The sequence below is a fragment of the Mobula birostris genome, chromosome 21, assembly GCF_030028105.1.
Source record: "Mobula birostris isolate sMobBir1 chromosome 21, sMobBir1.hap1, whole genome shotgun sequence".
Lineage (NCBI taxonomy): Eukaryota > Metazoa > Chordata > Chondrichthyes > Myliobatiformes > Myliobatidae > Mobula > Mobula birostris.
Window position 1 is genome coordinate 37,182,551 of NC_092390.1, and position 13,171 is coordinate 37,195,721.

Sequence of the window (13,171 nt, forward strand, 5' to 3'; positions counted from 1 at the left end):
TAAAGCAACATACAGCAAACTTTGTGTTACATGTCTTCAGCATAAAGCAGATTTAAAAGTTTAAGGGTGCTAAATCCAACCAGAACAAACTTCTTCTACAGATAAACAGTGGAGAGTTTCCTGGCTGATTACATTATGGCCTAGTATGGAAACACCAATGCCAAGGAACAGGGAAGTCTACAGAAAGTGGTGGATATAACCTAGTCCATCCGAGGCTGAGTCCTCCCAACCACTGAGCATAGCGACGTGGAATGCTGCCACAAGAAAGCTGCATTCATCATTAGAGATCCCTACCATCCAGGACAAGGTCTTTCCTCACTACTACCATCAGGCAGCAGATGTAGGATCCTTAGGTCCTATGTACTAGGTTCAGGACGGGTTATTAACATCCAACCATCAGGCTCTTGTACTAGCATGGATAATTTTACTCACAAAAACTCTGAAACTGATTCCACAACCAAAAGACTCATTCAAGCGCACTACAACTCATGGTCTCAGTATTATTTTTGGACAGTTTATCTTTTTTTGCACATTGGTTGTTCGTCAATCTTTGTTTATGTGTAGTCTTTCATAATTTCTATTGTATTTCATTATTTTCCTGTAAATGCCTGCAAGAAACAGAATCTCAAGTCAGTATATAGTTGAAAGTTCAAAGTAAATTTATTATTGAAGTTCAAATACTGCATGTCAGTATATACAACTCCAAGATTAACTTTCCTGCGGGCAATCACAGTGAATACAAGAAACACAACAAAATCATTGAAAGCCCACACCCAACAAGATGGATGACAACCGACGTGCAAAAAAACAACAAATACAAAAATAGAGAAAAAAGAATGAGAGGAAGAGTCCTTGACAGTGAGTCCATAGGTGGTGGGAAAAGCTCAGTGATGGGACGAGTGAAGTTATCCCTTATGGTTCATGAGCCTGATGGCCGAGGGGTAATAACTGTTCCTGAAGCTGGTGGTGCAGGTCCTGAGGCTTCCTGTTGGCAGCAGCAAGAAGAGAGCATGGCTTGGATGGTGGGTGCCCTTGATCACGGATCCTGCATTCCTGCGACAGCGCTCCATGTTTACATGTGCATTGCAGCCTTGTATGGAAACATCAATGCCCAGGAACAGAAAAATCTACAGAAAGTGGTGACTACAGCCATATATATCATATATGTACTTTAATAATAAGTTTACTTTGACATTTGAATTTTTGCAATTCTAAGTACTTAGATGCAGTAATACTTAACCATATGCAGTGGATTCTGGATAATTGGGCCATCAGTTAATTGCGACAACCCCTTATTTGGGACAACTCTTAAAGAATAAAAACAAATCGAGAAAATAGCTAGGATTCCCTTTGTTTATTTGGGACACTATGCTGTATAATTGGGACAGGAGGATGTTGCCAACCAGTTTCTAACTATCGCCAATTGTGTGCACGTTGCACCATGCACATTGCACTACACCATGCTTAGTGTGAACAGCTTTTAAATAGCATCATTTGGGTGCTATTGTGTTCAGTGATTTTTGCCACTTTTAGTTGATGAGTAATGAGCAGTAAGGCAATTCAGAACTGTTTTGCTAACTGCAGTTTCAAGCATCAGACGTGGAGATACCAGAAATGGCTGGGAATGAAAAGAAGCAATTTTACTGCTTTAACAAGTTAGGAACATGAAGAACTTGAAGGTATTGACAATCATCTTGAATGTTACAATGAAAATGGAGATTTGCAGGATGCAGTCATTGAAAGATTGTATGAAGGCAATCCATTATCTGCATTAGATGTCTGTTGATTTTGTTCATTTACCGGCAACGAAAAGAACATAGCAACATACACTGGATTAATTCTTCTATCGAAAAATATTAGGAACTAATACACACTTTTAATGTACTGCAGTAGTTTTGGCAGTGTCCTAATTTGTTCTGTATTTCATTTCAATATATAATTTGTTACTCGGTTAAAATGTAGTTTTTAAATATTTTTGTACCTTTTTAACTATTTCCATGAAACTTCGGCTAATTGGGCAGCTGCTTAATTGGACTAAAATCTACTGGTCACTATGTGTCCCAATTTACAGGAATCCACTGTATTTTGTCAATCAGTCCTACAGACTCCCACCAGTTTTGGCAAGAACAAATCAATAAGGTCTGAAATTTGACCAGCACCTGGACACTTAACCCAACCTTGATAGCTCTTGCTTGATTTTCACCTTCCAGAAAAAAAACTCTGTCATAGAAAGATTAGACACGAAGGGAAGGATTTCATGCCAGGGTTGTGGATTTCCCAGCTCAGGTCATGGCTGTGATGGAATCAGTGAACAAGCTGGCCAGCAGAATGACAGACATCTGTTCCTAGAATAGTGACTGTGGACCTCCTTTGGGGGCCAAGTTCTGTTATACAATCAAACACTATTTCACTTTTGGTTAACACACACACACACAGACACACACACACACACACACACACACACACACACACACACACACACTGCTGCAGGAACTCAGCAGGTCAGGCTGCATCTATGGAGAGGAATAAACAGTGAATGTTTTGGGATCTTAGCCCAAAATATTGACTGTTTAGTTCTTTAGACCATAAGACCAAAAGGCATAGGAGCAGAATTAGGCCATCTGGCCCATTGTGTCTGCTCCGCCATTCAATCATGGCTGATCCTTTTTGTCTCTCCTCCTCAACCCTAGTTCCTGACCTTTTCCCCATAACCTTTGATGCCATTTCCAATCAAGAATCTATCAATCTCATCCCTAAATACACCCAACGACCTGGCCTCCACAGCTGCATGTGGCAACAAATTCCACAAATTCACCACCCTTTGGGTAAAGAAATTTCTCTGCATCTCTGTTTTGAAAGGGCGCCCCTCTATCCTGAAACTGTGCCCTCTTGTCCTAGACTCCTCCATCATGGGAAACATCCTTTCCACATCTACTCTGTCTAGGCCTTTCAACATTCGAAAGATTTCAATGAGATCCTCCTCATCCTTCTGAATTCCAGTGAGTACAGACCCAGATCCATCAAATGTTCTTCGTATGATAACCCTTTCATTCCTGGAATCATCCTTGTGAACCTCCTCTGGACCCTCTCCAATGCCATCACATCTTTTCTAAGAAGAGGGGCCCAAAACTGTTCACAATACTCAAGGTGACGCCTCACAAGTGCCTTATAAAGCTTCAGCATCGCATCCCTGCTCTTGTACTCTAGACCTCTTGAAATAAATGCTAACATGGCATTTGCCTTCCTCACGACCAACTCAACCTGCAAGTTAACCTTCAGTGTGTCTGCACAAGGGCTCTCAAGTCCCGTTGCATCTCAAATTTTTGGATTTGCTCCATTTACAAAATAGACTGCACATTTATTTCTACTACCAAAGTGCATGACCATGCATTTTCCAACATTGTATTTCATTTGCCACTTTCTTGCCCATTCTCCTAATCCGTTAACTCCTTCTGCATCCTACCTGCTTCCTCAACATTACCTGCCCCTCCACCAATCTTCATATCATCTGCAAACTTGGCAACAAAGTCATCTATTCCATCATCTAAATCATTTATATACAGCATAAAAAGAAGCGGTCCCAACATTAAAACCTGCGGAACACCACTAGTCACTGGCAGCCGACCAGAAAAGGATCCTTTTATTCTCACTCACTGCCTCCTACCAATCAGCCAATGCTCTAACCATGTTAGTACCCCTTTCCTGTAATACCATGGGCTCTTAACTTGGTAAGCAGCCTCATGTGTGGCACCTTGTCAAAGGCCTTCTGAAAGTCCAAATATACAACATCCACTGCATCCCTTTTATCTATCCTACTTGTAATCTCCTCAAAGAATTCCAACAGGTTCATCAGATAGGATTTTCCCTGAAGGAAATCATACTGACTTCGTACTATCTTGTCTTGTGTCACCAAGTACTCCACCACCTTATCCTGAACAATTGACTCCAACATCTTCCCAACCACTGAGGTCAACCTAACTGGTCTATAATTTCCTTTCTGTTGCCTTCCTCCTTTCTTAAAGAGTGGAGTGACATTTGCAATTTTCCAATCCTTTGGCACCATGCCAGAGTCCAATGATTTTTCAAAGTGCATTTTTAATGCCACCACAATCTCTAATGCTACCTCTTTCAGAACTCTAGGGTGTAGTTCATCTGGTCTGGGTGATTTATATACCTTTAGGTCTTTCAGCTTTTTGAGCACCTTCTCTCTTGTAATAGTAATGGCACCCACCTCTCTTCCTTCACACACAACAGCATCAGTCATACTGCTAGTGTCTTCCACAGTGAAGACTGGTGCAAAATACTCAGTTAGTTCATCAGCCATCTACTTGTCCCCTGTTATTATTTCTCCTGCCTCATTTTCTAGCGGTCCTATATCCACTCTCATTTCTCTTTTATTTTTAACATACTTGATAAAACTTTTACTATCCACTTTGATATTATTTGCTAGCTTGCTTTCATATTTCATCTTTACCCTTTTTAGTTGCTCTCTGTAGGTTTTTTTAAAACTTCCCAATCCTCTATCTTCCCACTAATTTTTGCTTTGTTGCATGCCCTTTCTTTTGCTTTTACAATAGTTTTGACCTCCTTTGTCAGCCACAGTTGTACTATTTTACCATTTGAGTATTTCCTCAATTTTGGAATACACACGTCCTGCACCTTCCGCATTTTCCCCAGAAACGTACACCATTGCTGCTCTGCTTACATCCCTGCCAGCAGCTCTTTCCAATTTACTTTGGCCAACTCCTCTCTCACACCACTGTAATTTCCCTTACTCCACTGAAATACTGCTACATCAGACTTTACTTTCTCCCTAACAAATTTCAAGTTGAACTCAATCATATTGTGATCACCGGTTCCTAAGGGTTTTTTTTACCTTAAGCTCCCTAATCGCCTCTGGTTCATTACATAACACCCAATCCAGTTTAGCTGATCCCCTAGTAGGCTCAGTAACCAACTGTTCTAAAAAGCCACCTCTTAGGCATTCAACAAACTTTCTCTCTTGAGATCCATTACCAACCTGATTTTCCCAATTGACCTGCATGCTAAAATCTGCCATGACTCCCATGATTTCCTTCTGTAGATGCTGTCTAACCTGTTGAGTTCCTCCAGCATTTTGTGTGTGCTGATCTTGATCTCCAGCATCTTTAGAATTTCTTGTTTTTGTGATTTACTTTTGGTCAGCTACAACGATCTGCAGCAAATGCACTCATGTGGAATTTTCAAACAACTTTTGGCACGTCGTGGAGAGAAAAGGAGAAAAACAACCCCTTCCACATTGCTCACGATTTCTACCAATCAGATTCCAAGTTAATGGTGGCAGCTCAAAAATTTTATGACCTGTAACATGTTATGCATTCCTCATAAGATGCACAAGGATATAACATCTCTAAAATACATATCAGATATTCTGTGCAACTCAGTCATGTAGACTTTTAACCTGCGGTCCTGAATTCGATACCTGTGTCTGGACCAAAGTTTAAATCAGCCAAAAGGAACATGGCATCATGAGAATCTGCGACAGAATCAGAATCAGGGTTATTATCACCAGCATGTGCTGTGAAATTTGTCATGAAACAGAAGCTATTCAGCCCATTCAGTGTGCCTACTGCTTCAGCGGATCAAAACGGCTATAACTGAACTACAATTTTGTTCTTTAAGGCCAAATCAATTAAGCCATTATGGAAAAATCTATCAGTCTTAGTTGTCTGTCATTCACAAGAACTCCCAATTTCATTCCTGAGCACTAAGGCCATTTGGCTCATCAGTCTCTGCAACCCACTGTACGAAAAGAAACCCGGGCCTAGAAACCAGCTCAAGATTTTTAAACCTGATACATTGAGCAATATATTTTCCACTGCTAATGGTGCTCTTTCTTTAACTTTCACCGAACGCTGGCCTCCACCAAAACTCTAATTGGTAATCTCTAATAATTCTCAATCCAAGCAAATATCTCCCAGAGTCATAACAGAAAAAGGCTCCAAAGATAAACATAGTTCGAATCCCATTGTGAATATATTCAGGTGTAGGGTGTGGGCAAGCAGAATTCCTGCTTGGTATTAGGGCTGAGAATGTTTAAATCTCCCAGGTGTCTTTGCAGTTTTGGAAACAAGGCTTGCATCTGACCCAGTAAGAATTAATACCCTGACAGATGACAATGGACAGGTTAGAAAGCAAACTGCTTCAATCCAGTGGACACTTTGCCTTTGGTCTATTGTGATGGAAGTAAATCACATTGGAGTGAGGGTTGCTATGGTAATTTGCTCATAATATTAAGTGCTTGGCCTTCTTGCCTACCCCAAATGCATACTTCAAACAGCAAACCCCTCACCACAACCACCAAAGTAACAGCTTGCTGCCACCTGAAACATCACTATTAAAAAGGTGGTGGGCAAGAATGCTAAATAAATGGGAATTTTAGTCGATCAGTCCTATGGGACTGAAATCAGACATGTTTGATCATAGCTGGTTATCAGTCACGGAAACAGCAGGCATTCATAGAAGCTGCATGAACACATATGAAAACATATAATTCATGCAAACTTGTACATTTTTTTCTTTGTGGATGATGCTTCATGGCAGACATTCAACTTACAATGTTTGATTGGACTCTGAAGATGCCTTTGCCCTGGACGTGCTTCAGAAACAAAAGAATAGAGGAAATAAGATACAGAAACAGAAAACCACTTGGACCACAATGAAACAAAAGTTAATTAGCCAGTGAAGGAACCAAATGGTTAGCCAATGGGTTGCTGCATACAAAATAATATGTAACAAAATACTTCTGAGCTAATATAATAGAAAACCTCTCAAACATTTGGATAAGTATATTATACACTAGCTTCATTGTTTAATGCCTGAATCCAATTTGTGCTCAGTTCCACGTTTGGTCCAAAGGTATTGTGAGACATGGGGTGATGCTTGTTTAGAATAGTTGAATGCTAACAATTTTGTAAAGTATCTGCTTCATTTTCAAAGAACTTATTTGTGACCATGTTGTTGCACCTAACCAATTTTTGCTGTTACCTATTCACCTTCTGAGGTAAGAGTTTGGAGAAAAGATCCAATGTTATTTTATCCAGCCCCTTCTACGGTAATTAAATAAAGACTAGATTTTTACAGCATTTTAGAGTGAATTTGGTGTCAAAGACTGAATTGGTATGACAGGAATGATGAGCGGCTTTTGAAAGTGTGTAGAAGACGTTTATCAGAGATCTGTCTGGATTAGAGTCTGGTATTAGTGAGGACAGTTTGGGCAAACTTGGATAGTTTCCTCTTGAACGTCAGAGATGAAAGGACAAGCAAGCAAGGCAAGTGCAAGGTTAGCATTCATTTTGAGAGGACTAGAGGGAATGAAAGAGTTAATGTATGAAGTGTGCTTGATGGCTCAGGGCCTGTACTCACAGCAGGAGTTTATTTAAAGTGGAGGTTGTTGATTAGTCAGGGCAACAAAGGTTAGGGTAGAAGGCAGGAGAATTGGGTTGAGAGGGGTAATAAATCAGCCATGATGGAATGGTGGAGCCGACTCAATGGGCCAAATGGCCAAACTTTGCTCCTTTGTCTTATGGACAACCTGATAGAACATTATCAAATAATGAGAAGCAATAGGCAGGGTAGACCAACAGAATCTTTCTCCCAGGGTAGAAATGTCAAATGCAAGAGGGAAGGAAATTGAATGGAGATATGTAAGGCAAGTTTTGAGATTTTTAAAAGAACACAGAGAGTGATGTCCATAATGTGTTGCCAGGAGTGTTGGTCGAACCAGATATGGTAATGGCACTTAAGCAGTTTTTAGATTGGCATTTGAAAATGGAGGGTTATGAGCAGGCCAAGGTGGTACTTTAATTTGGCATCATACTTGGCACAGATATCATCATGGGCTAAGGACTCTGTCCACGTGCTGTATTGTTCTATGTTCTAAAGGTAGGGGCAACACTTTCAGCTCATTGTAACAAAATCAAGCTTCTCTATAAATTAAGTCATCATTCTACATCTAACATTAATGCCAATCGATGGCATAAACCCAAATCTAAGCACAAAGCTCCTTCACCATACTCCAGGATGCATAATACATTTCTAACATAAGAAACAAAGAGGGAGTGACATAAAGACAGGGTGGAGTGATGCCAATGTGGGGAGGAATGGTAGCAGTTGGCATAACTTCATTACTACGCCAGCTGTAAGGTCAGGGTTCAATTCCCACTGCTGTCTGTCAGGATGATGTCTGTACGCTCTCTCCGTGACCGCGTGGGTTTCCTCTGGGCGATCTAGTTTCCTCTCACATTCCAAATACATGTGGTTAGTGTCAGCGCGCTGTGGGCACACCATGTTGGCACCAGACGGATGGCAACACTTAGCCCAGCACAATCATCGCTGATTTGATTTGATGCAAATAATGCATTTCACTATATGTTTTAATGTACAAGCGACAAATAAATCTAATCTTCATCAAGTTTATCTTTATAATCCTTGTGGAATTTATAATAAAGTCCAAAACCCATAGAAAATCTCTAAGTGAGATCCAAGTACTATGAGGAACATCACATTCTACATTAAACGATAAACTCTGTTCTTGGGTGTAGTTGTTACTGGTTTAGTCATTCCTGGGAGTCAAGTTGTGCATTTTACACAATACATCGGATAAAAATCACTTACACCATTAGCAAACGGTTCTGACACTTACTGATATTTGCTTCTATCTTTGAATGAGTTCTTCCTTGAAGTGCCACCATCACCACTACTTTCTTCCCCTTCTTCACACTCCAGGCTTCTGTTACAGCTTCGAATGGTCTGGAGAATGTTATTCACTGTGGACTCTTTCTCTGTATTATTTAATCCATCTTTTCCAATTCGCTGCAGAAAATGTTCCTGGCCATTGTAGTCTGCAATAAACTAGGAACATCCATTTGACCCAGTGAGCAACTGCTGGTAACCCCAACCACAGACAAACCATAAAACTGGAAACTTTAGAAGAAACACATGTCAGAAAAACAAATTCAATTAGCAATCTCCCCGTCAGCACAGTGTGGAGTCTGAATTTTTTGGAAGAGCTCCATGTATTTAGAGAAAACTACATATTTTCCAGTATACAGACAGTTTATATCCTATGCTTCATAATAGCCCCCACTGAACTTCATTTGTCTACATAAAGCACGTGAAGCCAGTACATGGATCTGTCTCAGTATTTATTGTCATACATAAAGGTCAAAGAGGTGCAGCGACCAAAATTATATCTATTATCTCAATAATGGCTCTTTTTCCTTGTTCCCAGAAACATTTTATCTGCTAAACCACAAATGTCCCTGGTAAGTAATAAGATGCCTGTGTTTTCGAAGAAGCTGTGATTGGTGCAGGAAGGCGAGTATGAATGAATGTATTCCTCCATATTCAGAATCAGATTTATTTGTCACACGCACTTCAAAATGTACAGTGAAATGAAGCTTGGCAGAACAATGCAGAACACACAGAATGGAACAAAACCAACAAAACAATCCCGTTTAGTCTCTCCCACCAACACAGACAGTCCTCCAACTCTAGGACAAGCCTCTCTCAGCCTTCCTTTCTTCAGGCTTCAGCCACTGGGCTACGACTTCCAGACTTCTGATCAATCTTCAGGCTCCGATCTTCGGTACTGAAATCCAGTCGAGACAATGATGGGGCCTGAAGCTACAGATAAGCTCCAAACGCAGTGGCCGACCGGTCCTCATGGCTCCTGCTCACGCAGGCATGCACTGACCTGGGTCAGGCAGCCCAACAATCACAGATGCCCATTGTCCCCATGCCTACATCGCTTGAGCCTTGAGTCAGGATATGGATATCCTTCCAACCATGTGCACTGGCCTTTCAAGCGCTGAGGTCTTATGCCTGGATGTCCTTCATCACCCATCCACGTAGTCGGCCTTTGAACGCAGCGTGCACAACAGAGATCTGACCTCTATCTCTTCCACTTCCCTGTCCGTGAACCTTAACCTGACCTCTAACTCCCTACATCGCTGTCCGTGAACCTTAACCTAACCTCTAACTCCCTACATCCCTGTCCATGAACCTTAACCTGACCTCTAACTCCCTACATCCCTGTCTCTAAACCCTAACCTGACCTCTAACTCCCTACATCCCTGTCCATGAACCTTAACCTGACCTCTAACTCCCTACATCCCTGTCCGTGAACCTTAACCTGACCTCTATCTCTTCCACTTCCCTGTCCGTGAACCCTAACCTGACCTCTAACTCCCTACATCCCTGTCCATGAACCTTAACCTGACCTCTAACTCCCTACATCCCAGTCTCTAAACACTAACCTGACCTCTAACTCCTTACATCCCTGTCTCTAAACCCTAACCTGACCTCTAACTCCCTACATCCCTGTCCATGAACCTTAACCTGACCTCTAACTCCCTACATCCCTATTCGTGAACCTTAACCTGACCTCTAACTCCCTACATCCCTGTCCATGAACCTTAACCTGACCTCTGTCTCTTCCACTTCCTTGTCCGTGAACCTTAACCTGACCTCTAACTCCCTACATCCCTGTCTCTAAACCCTAATCTGACCTCTAACTCCCTACATCCCTGTCCATGAACCTTAACCTGACCTCTAACTCCCTACATCCCTGTCTCTAAACCCTAACCTGACCTCTAACTCCCCACATCCCTGTCAGTGAACCTTATCCTGACCTCTAACTCCCTACATCCCTGTCCGTGAAACTTAACCTGACCTCTAAGTCCCTACATCCCTGTCTCTACACCCTAACCTGACCTCTAACTCCCTACATCCCTGTCTCTAAACCCTAACCCGACCTCTAACTCCCTACATCCCTGTCTCTACACCCTAACCTGACCTCTAACTCCCTACATCCCTGTCTCTAAACCCTAACCCGACCTCTAACTCCCTACATCCCTGTCTCTACACCCTAACCTGACCTCTAACTCCCTACATCCCTGTCTCTAAACACTAACCTGACCTCTAACTCCCTACATCCCTGTCCATGAACCTTAACCTGACCTCTAACTCCCTACATCCCAGTCTCTAAACACTAACCTGACCTCTAACTCCTTACATCCCTGTCTCTAAACCCTAACCTGACCTCTAACTCCCTACATCCCTGTCCATGAACCTTAACCTGACCTCTAACTCCCTACATCCCTATTCGTGAACCTTAACCTGACCTCTAACTCCCTACATCCCTGTCCATGAACCTTAACCTGACCTCTGTCTCTTCCACTTCCTTGTCCGTGAACCTTAACCTGACCTCTAACTCCCTACATCCCTGTCTCTAAACCCTAACCTGACCTCTAACTCCCTACATCCCTGTCCATGAACCTTAACCTGACCTCTAACTCCCTACATCCCTGTCTCTAAACCCTAACCTGACCTCTAACTCCCCACATCCCTGTCAGTGAACCTTATCCTGACCTCTAACTCCCTACATCCCTGTCCGTGAAACTTAACCTGACCTCTAAGTCCCTACATCCCTGTCTCTACACCCTAACCTGACCTCTAACTCCCTACATCCCTGTCTCTAAACCCTAACCCGACCTCTAACTCCCTACATCCCTGTCTCTACACCCTAACCTGACCTCTAACTCCCTACATCCCTGTCCATGAACCTTAACCTGACCTCTAACTCCCTACATCCCTGTCTCTAAACCCTAACCTGACCTCTAACTCCCCACATCCCTGTCAGTGAACCTTATCCTGACCTCTAACTCCCTACATCCCTGTCCGTGAAACTTAACCTGACCTCTAAGTCCCTACATCCCTGTCTCTAAACCCTAACCCGACCTCTAACTCCCTACATCCCTGTCTCTACACCCTAACCTGACCTCTAACTCCCTACATCCCTGTCTCTAAACCCTAACCCGACCTCTAACTCCCTACATCCCTGTCTCTACACCCTAACCTGACCTCTAACTCCCTACATCCCTGTCTCTAAACACTAACCTGACCTCTAACTCCCTACATCCCTGTCTCTAATCTCTAACCTGACCTCTAACTCCCTACATCCCTGTCCATGAACCTTAACCTGACCTCTGTCTCTTCCACTTCCTTGTCCGTGAACCTTAACCTGACCTCTAACTCCCTACATCCCTGTCTCTACACCCTAACCTGACCTCTAACTCCCTACATCCCAGTCTCTAAACACTAACCTGACCTCTAACTCCTTACATCCCTGTCTCTAAACCCTAACCTGACCTCTAACTCCCTACATCCCTGTCCATGAACCTTAACCTGACCTCTAACTCCCTACATCCCTATTCGTGAACCTTAACCTGACCTCTAACTCCCTACATCCCTGTCCATGAACCTTAACCTGACCTCTGTCTCTTCCACTTCCTTGTCCGTGAACCTTAACCTGACCTCTAACTCCCTACATCCCTGTCTCTAAACCCTAACCTGACCTCTAACTCCCTACATCCCTGTCCATGAACCTTAACCTGACCTCTAACTCCCTACATCCCTGTCTCTAAACCCTAACCTGACCTCTAACTCCCCACATCCCTGTCAGTGAACCTTATCCTGACCTCTAACTCCCTACATCCCTGTCCGTGAAACTTAACCTGACCTCTAAGTCCCTACATCCCTGTCTCTAAACCCTAACCCGACCTCTAACTCCCTACATCCCTGTCTCTACACCCTAACCTGACCTCTAACTCCCTACATCCCTGTCTCTAAACCCTAACCCGACCTCTAACTCCCTACATCCCTGTCTCTACACCCTAACCTGACCTCTAACTCCCTACATCCCTGTCCATGAACCTTAACCTGACCTCTAACTCCCTACATCCCTGTCTCTAAATCCTAACCTGACCTCTAACTCCCCACATCCCTGTCAGTGAACCTTATCCTGACCTCTAACTCCCTACATCCCTGTCCGTGAAACTTAACCTGACCTCTAAGTCCCTACATCCCTGTCTCTAAACCCTAACCCGACCTCTAACTCCCTACATCCCTGTCTCTACACCCTAACCTGACCTCTAACTCCCTACATCCCTGTCTCTAAACCCTAACCCGACCTCTAACTCCCTACATCCCTGTCTCTACACCCTAACCTGACCTCTAACTCCCTACATCCCTGTCCATGAACCTTAACCTGACCTCTAACTCCCTACATCCCTGTCTCTAAACCCTAACCTGACCTCTAACTCCCCACATCCCTGTCAGTGAACCTTAT

General features: G+C 43.0%; 1 protein-coding gene across 7 annotated transcripts in view; it reads right to left on the reverse strand.

Moving 5' to 3' along the window:
• plce1 (phospholipase C, epsilon 1) overlaps positions 1-13,171 on the reverse strand; it is a 479,606-nt gene that overhangs the window by 89,286 nt on the left and 377,149 nt on the right. For 5 of the 7 annotated variants that reach the window (XR_011882709.1, XM_072239319.1, XM_072239316.1 and 2 more), the window contains 2 exons: positions 8,684-8,892; positions 6,596-6,637 (listed from right to left, as the gene is read on the reverse strand). Coding sequence is in view for 6 of the 7 variants with exons in the window: in XM_072239319.1 (XP_072095420.1) it covers positions 6,596-6,637; positions 8,684-8,892 (251 nt within the window). In the remaining variant the exon portion in view is untranslated. The remainder of the gene's footprint in view (positions 1-6,595; positions 6,638-8,683; positions 8,893-13,171) is intronic. The other 2 variants (XM_072239321.1, XM_072239318.1) reach the window with 1 other exon arrangement.